This window comes from Barbatula barbatula (genome assembly GCF_947034865.1).
Source record: "Barbatula barbatula genome assembly, chromosome: 22".
NCBI classification, from domain to species: Eukaryota; Metazoa; Chordata; class Actinopteri; order Cypriniformes; family Nemacheilidae; genus Barbatula; species Barbatula barbatula.
Genome location: NC_136785.1, coordinates 7668659 through 7683378, shown reverse-complemented (window position 1 = coordinate 7683378; position 14720 = coordinate 7668659). Strand labels below are relative to the sequence as shown.

General features: G+C 36.2%; 2 protein-coding genes across 2 annotated transcripts; both read left to right on the top strand.

Annotated features, from left to right (window-relative positions):
- Nucleotides 1-605: 605 nt before the first annotated feature.
- LOC306911571 (odorant receptor 131-2-like) lies at nt 606-1565 on the top strand (the record flags this gene model as incomplete). Its single annotated transcript, XM_079487040.1, has 1 exon — nt 606-1565. The coding sequence occupies one exon, from the start codon at nt 606-608 to the stop codon at nt 1563-1565; it is 960 nt and encodes a 319-aa protein (XP_079343166.1).
- A 4427-nt stretch (nt 1566-5992) lies between these two features.
- On the top strand, nt 5993-9910 carry diablob (diablo, IAP-binding mitochondrial protein b). Its single transcript, XM_079486772.1, has 6 exons — nt 5993-6213; nt 6485-6620; nt 7560-7685; nt 7777-7887; nt 8229-8325; nt 9182-9910. The coding sequence occupies exons 1-6, from the start codon at nt 6173-6175 to the stop codon at nt 9379-9381; spliced, it is 711 nt and encodes a 236-aa protein (XP_079342898.1). The 5' UTR covers nt 5993-6172; the 3' UTR covers nt 9382-9910.
- The last annotated feature ends 4810 nt before the right edge of the window (nt 9911-14720 follow it).

The following is a 14720-nucleotide window of genomic DNA, read 5'->3' as shown; positions in this document are numbered from 1 at the left end:
AATCTATCACTATAGTGTCACGATATCTGTGAGGACATCTTGTTTTTATATCGGGCATATCATGTCCTAACTCACTTCCTAAACCTCACCCTTGCAGAAACTTTTTGAATATTAAATTAAAGAAGCAAGGTGGAGATTTTAGCGGCATTCAACAGTAAGGTTGCGAATTGTATATATATATAAACACACACGTGCGCACAAACACCCTTACTGTATTTAGCATCTTATGTAGACACGTGTTGAATTGACTTGAATGATTATTGTTATGACAAATTCATAACTGTTTATACTGTATTTTAAAAAAAGAAAATAAACTACATTTATCCTTTATCTGAATCAATAATCCCATTGGGGATAACCCCCCAAAGAGAGGTTGTATCAGATTTCCTTCAACAGATTTGTCCTCAAAATTTGACTAAGGAAATCCACACCCATGAGTGTAACAGTATTTAAAATGTGATGCTCTGGCAGCTTTCCCATGATTTGCTTTCTGTAACTTCAACAACACATATCAGGGAAGAACTACTGTAAGGACTTTGTAAATGACTACATTATTCTCACTCAGTCTTATACTGTATAACTGAATTCGTTTTTTGTTTCTAAGAATGTCTTATAATAAAACTAATCACACTCAGACTTTATTGCTCTTTGACCGAGATGCACCAGTGAAGACTTTTTTTTCCGTGACCCCGTGTGTTATTTTTCTCTATGTCAATGGGGTCATGCTCTTCACCTTGAGGAAAAAGACTGCTTTCAAGGACTCGTCTCGCTACATTCTGTTCGGACACATGCTTTGGGTCGATACGCTCAATCTTTTTATGAGTGTACTGCTGTTTGTTTGTGCTGTTAGTAGGATTTTCATTATGAAAACTGTTTGTCTTGTGCTTCTTATTGTTGCAACAGCTCTCTTTCACGTCTCAACCCTAAATCTGGCTTTGATGTCACTGGAGAGATATGTAGCCATCTGCTTTCCTCTCAGGCATGCAGATATCACCATGTACAGAAAAACTAACATGGCCATTGGTGTAGTCTGGATGATAGGGCTGATTCAATGCTTATCTGAGATGACTATTTTCTATGCCTTTGATTCCACAAACACAGCAATGAATTTGTTTTGCTCAAGAACGACTCTTTTCAGACTGCAGATATATAAGATACTTGACATTGCTTTTACTTGCATATATTTTGTGTCTGTGTGTTTTATTATAATCTTTACTTATGCTTCTATAGCAGCCGTTGCCAAAACGGCCTCATGTGATAAGATGTCAGCCAAAAAAGCCAATAAGACTGTCCTGTTGCATTTAATACAGCTGGGTCTGGGCGCTGCGTCACTGTTGGTAGGCGTCATCCAAGAGGCCATTTATATTTATCTTGACTATATGGCTACGATACACATCATGTATTTTTGCTTTGTAGTCTTTATAATTTTCCCAAAATGTCTAAGTCCTCTCATATATGGCCTGAGAGATCAAGCTTTTAGCGGTTTATTCAAATACTACTTTACATTTGGTTTCAAGAAGCCAAACCCTTGTCATACAGAGACACATTTAGTAGCAGGGATTTGAAAATAGCAGTTTGTGCTGACTTTGTACTGAGGTTTCCTAAAATGCATTTGTAAATAGTAATCTTTGGCTTACGTTTTCTTATATCAAAAAATAAAATGTTCTAATTGTAAAATCAATGTCTGACTTGGTAATGCTGGTGTTTAACAAGACTTAAAAATGACTTCTAACAAGCATGTACATGCATAGCAAACATGTAAATAATCTGTCACCGTGTTTCCCACATTTTCTAGATTTCCCAGAATCAGAATATTTTAAATATACAGAAATACATTGCTTTATATCCTTTTTTACATCCAAGTGTGATCACAAACAGTGGAACAATGTTGTGTATGCATTTTCCTTTTTCTTTCATTACATCTACCTGTTTTGGTCCTGTTACTTTACTGTACTGTACACATTTTCACATGTAGCCTTCTGTTTTTTTACATTCATGGCATTTGAAAGTGCTTAAGTGAAATGCTAACGTAACTGATTTCAATAAAATGAATTCAGAAAGCTCATTACACTTTGTAAAATGATTACCTTATTCTCCGTAAGTTAGCTCAGGACAAGATACATCTTGTTTTAATGAGCTATTTGGTGCTGTATACTGTATATATTTTCAGCAACATTAATGAGCTGTCACATGGAAGCAGCAATACACAATATATGTTTTGTGAAAAAGCAACCTATTTCTGATAACAATTAATGCATTATCCATCCATGATTCTTTTGCTTCATTGGGCTAATAGAAGAGTTTTCACAATAAGATATGCAGCCAAAGTATATCTAAAGTGGGCCACAAATAATTTATGGCACATTCTGTAAAAACCCAGCTAAATTCATTTTTGTAATTTACTGTTTTCTACATAAAATTATCCTAAATAATTTGAAGAACACACTGTAAAAATATAACGTTGATATATTTAATATTGACGGAGTAAAGCCATGTCAGTGATTTAAATAATAGTGAAATTAATGGTTGAAATCAAACTTTTATCTCAGAATTCGTTTTTGAGACCTCAGCCTGGTTGTCACAGACTGGGGTCATATTTTATTAATGTTGGCCATTTAAAAATCTATCTCGTGGGATGACATTGTATACCCATGTTCTACAGCAGCTGTGGCTAAAATAGCTTCCTCTAATAAGATGTCTGCCAAAACCACCTGTCATGTTGCATCTAATACAGCTGGGTCTGAAATCTCCAAGTGACCTATTTTGTTAATTCTAACATAAAACTTATATGGCCTAAGAGACCAAGCTTTAAGTTGCCTGCTTAAATACTTGCAAAATACTGCAAAATCATACAATTCTACACAAAAAAAAGGTTTGGAGCAGGCATATAAAAAATACACTGACAGTACACTGACTTTATTTAAATGTTTTCCTGTAGCAAAAGCATGATATTTTTGTCTAGCCACATACAGTATATGGAAAAAGTCCTTTGTAGGCCTAGTTATTAGGTATTACGATTTTAGCCTATTCATGTTAAGTTAAATGAACAAATTCAGAAACTGCAAGCTGTGTCAAATGACACTGAAACAATGCAACTGTTAAACTTCGCTTCTCTTACTCAACATCTCATATTCATACCCTGCTGCCAGGGAAAGATCTAACAAATTGAGAAATTGAACTGAGGTATTCACACATATGCACACACAAACTCAAAACAAACCATGGGGATTCAAAACGGAAATGATGACATCATTATACCCTGACTTAACGGGTATTTAAAGTGTAACAGAGAACAACACATGCCACAATGTCACAAGCCCTTTCAGGGGTCACCTTGAGGTGGAGTAGGCACTGGAACCGTGATTTCAACAGGCCTATGGTCATCTCCACTAGGGCTCCTGTCCTGCTGTCTGCCACATTGAAGTGCTGCTGGGGGCCTGGTTCAGGTTCAGCTTGAGGGGTTATGAGTGTAGGTTGGCACGGGTAAACCCTATCACCAAGCAGAAGGCCATCGGTCTCTCCTGTAAGGTCACATTGGTTTGGTGCTTTTCCACAGACAGACAGACATGACAATGTGTTCAGTGCATATATTCACTTACCTTGGCCCATTCTGTTGCTCAGAGATTCGTGATATATCTGTGAGTCATGAACAGAGCCGGGCCACTTAGCCTCCACATTTGTAATTATGTGTGCAGCATCAAATATGATCTTCACAGTGAAAAACAAAGACATTAGAGTTACTGTACTTGGACACAGTCTTTGACATTAGGAAACATTAGGTTATGTCAGTGTACCTGCACATTAATGTTGTGGATGGACTTCCTATTGACATAATCAGCTTCATTTTGGGAAGGAGCGATGATGCCATCACTGCACCCAATCACATTGGGAAATCTTAAAGGTTATTTGAATTATTAGCATACTTCCAGAGGTGGCAGCAAGGCCACATTGATTTGATCAGCCTTATTTAGAAAGATGTACACCATTCACCTCTGTGTAATCCTGTGACACTCCTCTTTGATTGCTCTCACTGGTTTGTGGCCAGGAAACTTAACAAAAACGTACAAAAAGTGCTTGAGAGCGAGGCACACTTTTCTTACCGCTCTGCATGCAGTTGCCTTGCCTACGTGTTCTGCATCCCCGGTGTTATATAGAAAGCTACCATCAGCAAAGAAACGTAAGGCCATACAAAGAATCTGCTCAGATGTAAGAGCGCGGCCACGACGAGTGAGGTTTGTGATGTAACGATGAAGCAGAGTGTGGATATATGTAGATAGTGTGGATAAAACGGTAGCGCTCGAATAACAAATCCTCCCGATATGATAAAACATCCAAACTGGGCCTCACCATTCTCTCCCGACGTAAATTTAACTCTCTCCAAATTCATGCAGCTGTCTTTTGTTATCATAGTTGTGTATCAATAGCAGTTGTGGCTACATCAGCCGCCTCTAAGATCTCAGCCAAAAAAGCCAACAAGACTGTCCTGTTACATTTAATACTGCATCTATTTAAGTTGGAGTCATTCAAGATGTCATTTTTGTGCAGATGTTATGACTTTTTTAAATGTAATGTATTTTTGCTTTAAGTTTATAATCCCCAAATGTTGAAGTTCTCTTCAATATATTAAATATATGGCCTAGGAGACCAAGTATTTAGTTCCCTATTTAAATATTACTTATGTGCTAAAGGCAAAATAAAGCCAGTTCTAATAGAAGGACATTTTTTAATACTCGCGATATGCTTTCATTAAACATTAGATAATAATATTTAACTGTTAAAATATGCAACATATGAGCTAGTTGCATTATTTTAAATACATACAAATGGCAACTCAAATAATGTCATTCACAAACATGTTTTTCCACAGAAATGGGAACACATGCTTTCCAAATTCTAATAATATTATGTTGTAAAGGGTTATGTTTTAGAGCTTCTGGTCAAGTTAGAAATTGTATTAACATCATTCAGGATGTTTTGCATTTGTCATTTGCTTTTGTTCAGAAAAAAGTAACTTTTGAACGTTTATAAAATCGTGCACGTTTTGTGTAATGCACGGTATTGAATCCAGAACATTTGTAAATGCTAGCACCAGCAGTAATAATGTAGATTGCAAATAACCAAAATGTTATGAATGTTGTGGCCATTATGATCACGTATACAAATAATTTCAAACATCATGGTTTATACCTTCTGGGTTCATCGAAAACAAAGTGTGTCTTTTGTGACCTAAAAGCTCCAGAGAGTGATATGACAAACACGCACACTGCAATTACAAGTACAAGATCACATTAAATATTTATGTTCACTTAGATGTTTGTTTTTAAGACAATGGGAATAGGTGTTAGACTGACAGAGATGTTTTCCAGCAGAGATTTTACTGTTGTCCTCGGGGACTGTGCTCCTTCAGAACAAACACAAACACATTTGTTATTGACAGGCTAATGGGACTTTTTATGACCAATACTAATGGCTATAATTTCACAAATTACATCTGGACATGACTTTGGCCCGTGGCTGAGGCTGTACAATATTTAGAGTCACCAATACTGTGTGGTTCATAGAACACGTTGCATGCTTCATATTAAACTTCATATTAAGACTTTGACTCTTTTTCTAGAGGTAGGGTTCACGGTTTGAAAACAAATTCATCCATTGCTGTTTATCTTTCCAAAAAACTGGATGAATTAACCATTAACACTGGTTATATTAGAAGTAGAAACCATATTTGGGGGGGGCAGAATGATACATTTATAAAATACTAGTTTTTCTACAAAAATCATGGTTAAAATGAAATGCATAAAACCATCAACGTGTGCGTAACCTACTGTCGCTTAACTATGAAGAACAATGTTAGTTTTGTTATCTTGTTTACACGGAAATGTTATTTTAAATGTGTAAGACCTGTAAAACAGGATCTATGAATAGACTTATCAACACTATCGTTTGAATTCCTAAAGATCTGTTTAATGCAGACATTGTGACATTTATTACCAGAGAGAAAATAAAAAAACGAGCTTGATGACATAAGTCAGTAGATGCAATGCTGGGGTTAAAATATATGCGTTTTAAAAAACGAACGTTTATTTTTTATAAATCATGTTTATAGGAGGCGTCTGGTTGTAGTTCTTCCTGCAGGGGGCGTTTTCATGTTTGACAACTTCCTTGATCAAACATGGCGGCGTACAGAAGGAAATTATTAGCTGCTGGACTAAGGTTGCGTACAATGTATCTCTAAGTCTAATGTTCTTATTATTTATCTAAGTTAAGCTGTGGCATTTTTGTATAATAATCATAAAAGCGATCATTATTTCATTACACGTGTGTGGTGGTGGTGGTAGTATCCCCCGGACGTTGTTGTTGTTCAAAACCAGCTATTGCTCTTTCATTTCTTTTAATAAGTTTTAAAAAAATCAACGTATTAAAATTGTCATAGTGGATTAGTTTTATACTGCCGTTATAACAACTTTTTTCATGTCTTGTGTAGTTGTGCGTCTTCGTTCATAAACAGGAGCGTTTGTAGTCAGAGCCGCCGGAGACTCACTGTGTTGCCCGCAGTCTTGAGAAAACACTGGATGACACTGAGCGTCACAGGAGCTCTATGTGCTGTTCCTTTCACACAGGTCTGAACCATGACAATTTATGAACTGTTATATAGTTGTGATTTAAACGTACATGTACATAAAAAAGCACACATAATACGTATTTTATCAAATTCATCAATGTTTCTTAAATAAGTGGGCCTTTTAAGTCAGGCAAGTCAAATGTATTAATAATACTTTCAAATCAAATGTATTCATAATACATTTGACGAAAACAAGTAGTTAATGCGTTAGCTAAAATGAACTAACAACGAACAATCCTAATACAGCATTTATTAATGTTAGTTCATGTTACTTTATGAAAATCAAACATTATTGTTAATGTCCCATGATCTAACACGAATAACTGTATTGACATGAACTAACATTAATAAGGAATAATAAATGTTGAAAAACGAAATTGTTCATTGTTATCTAATCATAGCTAATGCATTTACAAATGTAAAGTAATAGCACCTTATTGTAAAGTGTACCGAAATAACTTTAAAAGTAATGTAAAATCGAGAAAGAAATCAAACACAAACATAATATGCACATACATACATATGTACACACATACGGTATACTGTAGACATTCTATATGTTGTGTTATTGAGTACAACTGTCATGGTTTTATTGCACGTCCCACAAAAGATGAGATATATTTAGGTACATTATTATCATAAAATCAAGATATTTCTTAGTGTTCAGTTGAATTTTCAAAATGGATATACATCATTCTAGTTATGTCAAGCTCTAGAATAGGTCATTGGATAGAAATCGTGGACAGTTGAGTGTCCTAGAAGGCCAAATATGGACGTAATGATTAATGGTTGGTTTTATGAAAAAACAAATGCATAAATGTTCATCATATTTCTTATAATTCAAAGGAAACGCGTGTGGGTGTTAAATAACATGGCATGGCAGAATTGTTGTTTTTGGCTGAGTTGTTCCTTTAACCCCATTTTCTCTCTTATTTAGAAACCAGAAAGTCTATCCCACGAAGAGCTGGTACGAAGAGCATCATCTCTGGTTACTGACAGCACTAATACTTTCCTGTCACAAACTACCTTAGCACTGCTTGATTCCCTCACAAGTTATGTTAAGGTAAACACAAATATTGGAACATGCATTGATGTTTTTGATATTAGAAATGTAACCATTACAAAAAAATTAACAATATACTTGTCTTCTCTAGGCAATTAACAGTCTTGTTTCATTACACAAGCAATATGTGGATTCCATCAGAAAACTTAGCCCTGCAGAAGAGGAGGCTGTTTGGCAAGTCATTCTTCAGCAACGTCATGGGGTAACAATTTGCGTCACATGGTGCAAAGTTCACTGCTTTTAAATAAGGATTGTCATTACTTGAAGAGGTTTTATGTTTATATTACAGACAACTGATAAGATTCCAACAAAGCGGTTAGCATCTAAACAAAAGTTGAAATAGTAATATAGTTTGTAAGTAAGTTATTGTGACAATGGCTGAAGTATTGTCACGTTGATCATTGAGTAAAAGGTACTGAGAGTTTATATATTTATATATAATCACATAAATACATCTCTAATAAAACGTTATGTCGTAAATATAATGTTATAACTTTTCTTAAAATAGTTTAAATTTAAGGTGGTTGTTCCATATTTAATTAGATAATTCAGAGGCAGAAAGACTGTCAAAGTTTTGAATCCTGCTGGATGACCGCCATAAATCTCTCAGAGGTGGCAGCAGAGGCAGCCTTCAATGCAGGTAAGTTGTATCCAGTCCAATGCTGTTCGGCCTTCGTGATAGTTCACCCAAAAAATTTAATTTGTCATCAAGAACGCATTTGCCATTTCAAACCTGTATGACAGGTTTTCTTCCACGGCATGATGTTTTGAAAAATGTTGTTAACTGGCACCCATTGACTAGCATTAGTTTTGTGTCCATACAACAGAAATGAATGGGTGCCACCACTGTTCGGTTACCAATATTCTTTGAAATATCTTTTGTGTTCTGCAGAAGAAGTCCGTAGAGGTTTGAAATGACCATACGAGTAAATGATGACAAAATTTTCATTTTTGGGTGAACTATCCCTTTAAGGTTAAAAGTCAGCTTTCTGTATTTAGTTCAGAGGTCTCTAACCTGCTCCGGGAGAGCTACTGCCCTGCAGACTGCCGCGCCAACCCTGCTTCAACACATCTGTTTGTAATTATCAAGCAACCCTGAACATCTTGTTTAGCTGATTCAGCTGTGTTTGATTGGTGTTGGAGCTGAGCTGGTGTTGGTTCCATTCCGAAGTAATCATCCCTATGCCCTACTCCCTTCGAAGAGTAAAGCTCTTGATGTGTAAACTCAAAAAGAGGCAAAAACTCAATTGTATCTCTTAATCTGTCCGTTTCAAATTTACTTGGCAAAAGGAGCAATAAAAACAACGTCATGTGCTCTTTATTTGGAGTGATGTTTCATATGGTGTCCCCTTTCCAAACGGCCCCTCGGAGGGCAATTTATCCCATTTGGAACACACTGGAAATCTTCAGGATGGTAGCTCACCAGTAGCAGGGTGGTTTCTGTTGCCACCTGGTGGTCAGCCAGAAGTCACAATTTAACTGTTTTCTCCCACTAGGCGCCGATCAAGCTTCTGTATCAGTACATGCTTATCTACAGGTTGCACAGTCCCAGGTAAAACATGCTCAAACACTGGCAATAGAGGCAGAGAAGGAACTCAAAGACTCTAAAGCTGGTGATAGTAAGAGGCTTCAGAACACCCTAAGCACCACAGAGGAAGATGAGGACATCCCAGATGCATATCTGCGAGAGGATTAATGACATTTCGTCATTTAGCAGACATGACATTAATTAATGGCGTCAAGAACATTTTGAGGAATGTGACAATTCCAAAATAAAAACCAGCTCTGTTAAACCACTGAATTATGACTGGTCATGTCTTGAGTAACGTTCCTGAAAACTTCCAATAGAGGTGGCTCAAGACAAATGCTGTGAAATAATGATTAATTTGAATAATACCAAATTGTGAGGTAAATAATCAGAATTAAAATGAATAAAAATAAATGATAATACTTAGTGTGATTAAAAACATTTACTTAATAATAATTGTTTTGTGTTTTATGCATTACAGTAAGCTAAATATGTATGAATTGAAATTCTTGCATGATTCTGCTTTTATTTTTTTCAATAAATTTAAGGTATGGAATTTTTTTCTGAACTTCCAAATTTTGTTGACAAGCAAAAATGTGTTCTGCAATTTTATTTTATGCAAGTATGTCTGCTTTCTGGTTTGATGGGATATGTTTATTATGCCTTCATTTTATGGAAATAAAATTATTAAATGCAGAAAAGAGAGTATCGTTTTTTTTAAAGAATGAATATAGTTAAATATAAATTATGCAATATATTATTATTAATGATGGTGATAATGTTTTCCTATTTCACTCATTAAATCTTTTTTACTCTACAAGAGTACTGAATTGCACATGAGTGCAATTATTCATAGACAATATTTCAATTTGGGTCATTCACATCTAGCTTGTCTCAGCCTTACTTCTTTCCTGTGTTCTGGGCTGAAGGGCCCATTACCAGTCTATCAATCATGTCAATAGTCTTTCTGACTGTGTGCAGTCCAGAGTGTTCAATCATTTCCCTAGTCACACATTAATTTTGTTTTCCTACATATTAATATGATCATTTTGTATCCTTACATATTGATATAATCGTATTTTGTATGCCTGGTATTCGAAGCAATTGTTTTTTTCAAAACGAGTATATTATTTGTTACACCTTTTTCTAACGGTTATTCAGCCAGCAGAGGGTGCTATAGGATAAATTGTTCACAGTCCTTTTTTTAGTATGGCATCTTTGGCTTCAAAAGTCCTTTCAACTTTTAGATTATTAATTAAATTTTACAGCGTTCTTGCAATAGTTTACTCTCTCATTCTGCCTTCCTAACTGACCAGTGTGATAAAAATGTAGATATTTCGCATCAATTTTCAGAAAAATTTATTTTCTGCCTTTTACTTTCCATGTCAATTATTTGCTGCAACTGTTCTATGCGTACGCGCAGGTTGCTAGCATGTTATATCATGACATTAGGCACATGATTTATTTTCTGAGGAGACCTGTTCTATGTTACTTGTCTAGGTAATGTTTAAAACTGCAGCTTCAAGAAATTCTGCAGTGTACACTTGAATAAACTATAGTGTGCTCTGCAATGAGGGAGTTAAGTCAGATCGTGTTGGTACAAAAGACAGCACCAACCCTCCTCTTTTAAGGGTCCTTGAGGACTCATGCAACATTCCTGGAGCAGGCAACCCCCTCGGTGTGCTTCTGAAATTCTGAAAATATCCTTTTTTAAAGGGGGTAAAATACATTCCCCTTCAAGCAGAGCTAATGGTTTTCTGTGTATTTGGTTGAAACATGATGAAAAGATTCAGCAGAGTTTGAAAGGACAGGTTTGAGCAATAACACCTCAAGTGCTCTGTGTGTCCATTTGTTATGGTTCCAAGACAGCCTCTATAGCCAGATGAAGACTAGATCAACTGCAGCATCACTTCAGTCTGGGATACATTACCATTTGAATGTAACAATGGCATCGCACCATTAAAGATACAAAAACTCTTTGATGTAAGCTTGCCCAGTATCCAGCTTCTTTGTTTATAGATAACGAAGCTTTGTCAAATGAAAATGTATTTAAATTAAACACAAAAAATAAAACTGATGTTTTTGTTAATTGATGTCAATGGCATTAAAATACAAATACAAACTCAAAAGATAATGTGTTTTCTTTAAAGGGATAGTTCACCCAAGTATGAAATTCTCTCATCATTTTCTCACCCTAGTTGTTTCAAACCTGTTTACATTTCTTTGTTTGGTTGAACACAAAGATAGATATTTGGAAGAATGTCAGCAACCAAATAGATTTCATCCCCATGTACTGCCAAAGTATAGGGAAAAATCCATAGGAGTCAATGGGCGATAAGATCTGTTTGGGTTTGGCAGAACAAAGAAATGTTAACATTGTTTGGAACGTCTCCATACGTATCAAAAGACAAACATCCTGTTCACATTATTGATCCCGTATCACACTTTAAATAGAATTTTGGGATGTAGATCATCATAAAACTGTAATTCACTAAGGCCTTCTTACATTTTTTAATCATTGCGAGAACCTCATAAATACATCCATCTCTCTGCCAGGTGAGAATGTGTGCCCATTTTTCTTTCCCACAGTTTTTCCATCTTTCAATTAAATAAATGGTGAAAGAACGATTAGCCAAAAAGTTTGCTTTCCAATAATATATAGAACAATTCCAGACCAAACCCATAAGGTAAAATTAGTGGAGTATATAAGTATATGCATACATTTCCGGAGTCTATTTTTTCCCAATAGGCATGCCTCACATTTAAAAACTAAACTTGACTCTACCTTGTCCGTCTAATAACCAAAAAAGAGAGAATATATTATTGTGTTAATGGCGTCAGCAAACAACATATAAAGAGTTTGAGGATTTTGCTTAAAATTCAATGCTGCAGGATGAGTCTTTGTGAGCCTATCCTTTTGGGGCCAGATAAACAAATCCTCTGATGAGTATAGACTTTCATTGGGCTGTTGATGAGGATATGAACTATTTTGGAGAGGAACCTCTGTCTTTGATGTGCTCTTTAAAAAGTTATATTAATTTGATTTATTTTAATTTATCATAGCCCCCTTTTTTGATCTAAAGGTGGCGCTCTTTTACGGTTGCCTGGGCCTGAATTATTTCAAGGACAACTAATACATTTTGTACACTTTGTAATTAAATCTCTAAGGCATTTTCTAGCATAGATGCACAACCCCGTACAGATTATCTAGCATTTTCTCAATTCAAAAGCTGTTTCATATATACACTGGCGCAAGTTCTTATTTTCCAGCTATCATTCAAATAAAAAATGTGTCCTTGCTTAAACTCAATGAATGAAAATCAACGAATTGTCGACTTAACAAAAATGGGGTTGGAGCTCTAAGACCCCCTGCATTTGTTGGTCAGAAGGATTAGTTTGTTAATTTCTTTATGCCCCAATTAGAGTCAGAGCAACAGCAATGGGGTGAGGTGCGGCTTTGGGCCAAGCAAAGCACAGATTGGGCGCTATAAATTTGTGAGAAGGGGGGCTCTGAGTGGATTAGGGGTACAGAGGATTAACAAAAATGCAAGGTTGGTGCCCCGTTTTGGCCCTCACTCTGTGACACCTCAAGTATTTTGTACACTACTGTTCTGCCCCCCTCCCCCTTCAGTTGTCAACACCAAATCATCAAGACAGTCTTCAAAAACAAATACATTTAAGTGACAGAATGTCTCTTAACACACTATTTTATTGTTTGAAGGAAATATTTATGAGACGGGAATCACGCGAAGCTCATAAATGTTCGGTCTCAAACATTCCTTCAGGGTTCTTAATATGTATTACACTACTTAATTGCAAGTCAGTTGGATTATTTATTAAGGAGTAGCGACCTTTAACGTACATTCTTCAAGTTAATATAATAAAGGACCCTGTAATGGTCACACAACAAAAAAACTCAACATGTTTTTAATCATTATTGACCTAGAGAGTCCAGAGAATTGTACTGTGGTGGAAATTTTGAAATTGCTTGAAAATCAAAGAACTAGTTAGCAAAAGTACGTTTTTAACATCGTCACCGATAACTCGTGAACCGTTTGATTGATGGATCAAGAGGCAAAGTTGTTCAGAATGTGGAGGACTATCGTAAGATATCATTAGTTTGTGTAAATGTGAAATGATCACGTGATGCACAATTGTTTAAATGCAATGAAGTACGCGTCAATTTTGCAATTTTTTGTGTTTTAGCGCCACCTAGTGTCCAAACGACACCTTGTGTAGGTGACCTCGGAGTGATGGTCTACACATATGTTCCAAGCCCCATGATGATGTGTTAATCCGTTCTGGATTTATGGCCATTTTAATGTGATAGGCTCCGTCCATTTTAAGTTTTGACGTGCCTAAGCGACGGTGAAAGGAAAATACTTTTTTTCAATGATTATTTACATTCACACTACACAGAAGTCATCTGCATTGGTTTGGTTCCGATCGGTTGAAAAACCAAGGACTAGTTCGCGAAAGTTGGTTTTTACCATCATCAGCGAGAACTCACGAACCGTTTGATCGACAGATTCGTGTCCAGAGGCAAAGTTGTTCAGAATGAGAAGAGCCATCATTTGATGTAAATAGTTTGAGTATGTCTCGTGATACACAATTGTTTATCCACTCTAAAACCGTTACCGTTGTTTCGATCGGCCCCGTTAACCCTGTCCAATGAGTGCTCAAAATTAATTGGCCGAAGGCGGCCATGTTTTTTGAGAAACGCCAAAGTCCTTTTATACAGTCACGGTGCATGACACAAAGACACACCACACCAAATAATAAGTCGATCGGGCAAACAGTTGCGTTGTTATAGCCCTTTTCGAGTTCTTTGCTATTATAGCGCCACCTAGTGGCCAAACACCGAGTCTTTTTTATTGTGACCCCGGACTGAGAGTCTACATATACGGTCTAAGCCCCGCGAAGATAGCTCAAACGGTTCACGAGTTATATAGCTTCCGGCTTTGATGTTTTTTCAATAAATATTTACATTCACACTCCACAGAATTCATCAGCGTTGGTTTGGTTCCGATCGGGCAAAAATCCAGGGACTAGTTCATTTTTTTTCATAAAATGCAAATTAGCGGTACATTTGGCTGGTTCACGGAGTAACCTGCACAGATACAACCAACTGACAAAGTATCGAGTTTCTACGACTTACGTTGGGCGACGCGTTTTAAGGCGGAAAAAGAAGAAGAAGAAGAAGAAGAAGAATAAAAATCACTACAAAAACAATAGGTTTTCAGCCCTTCGGGCTCGAAACCCTAATAAAATTAAACTATAAAACAGTACATTTAAAACAAAACCTTGTACACTACCAAGAGGTAAACAAACCGCTTACACATTCGTGTAATGTTCCCATAATTCGTTCCTTGCTCTGTGTAATAAATATAAATGGAAATGAAAACTTTCTCAATTAGCTTGATTGTTAGCCACTCATTCGTCCACCAATGAGCTTTTTATTTCAAATTAGTGGGAGTATAAAGATTCAGGTGAGATAACACACCCCC

Bases quoted from the DNA above. Each gene is read 5' to 3' on its own strand.
- diablob (XM_079486772.1), top strand. From the start codon at position 6,173: ATGGCGGCGTACAGAAGGAAATTATTAGCTGCTGGACTAAG. The intron at 6,621-7,559 runs GTCTGAACCATG...TCTCTTATTTAG, and splicing joins GTGCTGTTCCTTTCACACAG to AAACCAGAAAGTCTATCCCA. The intron at 7,888-8,228 runs GTAACAATTTGC...ATATTTAATTAG, and splicing joins TTCTTCAGCAACGTCATGGG to ATAATTCAGAGGCAGAAAGA.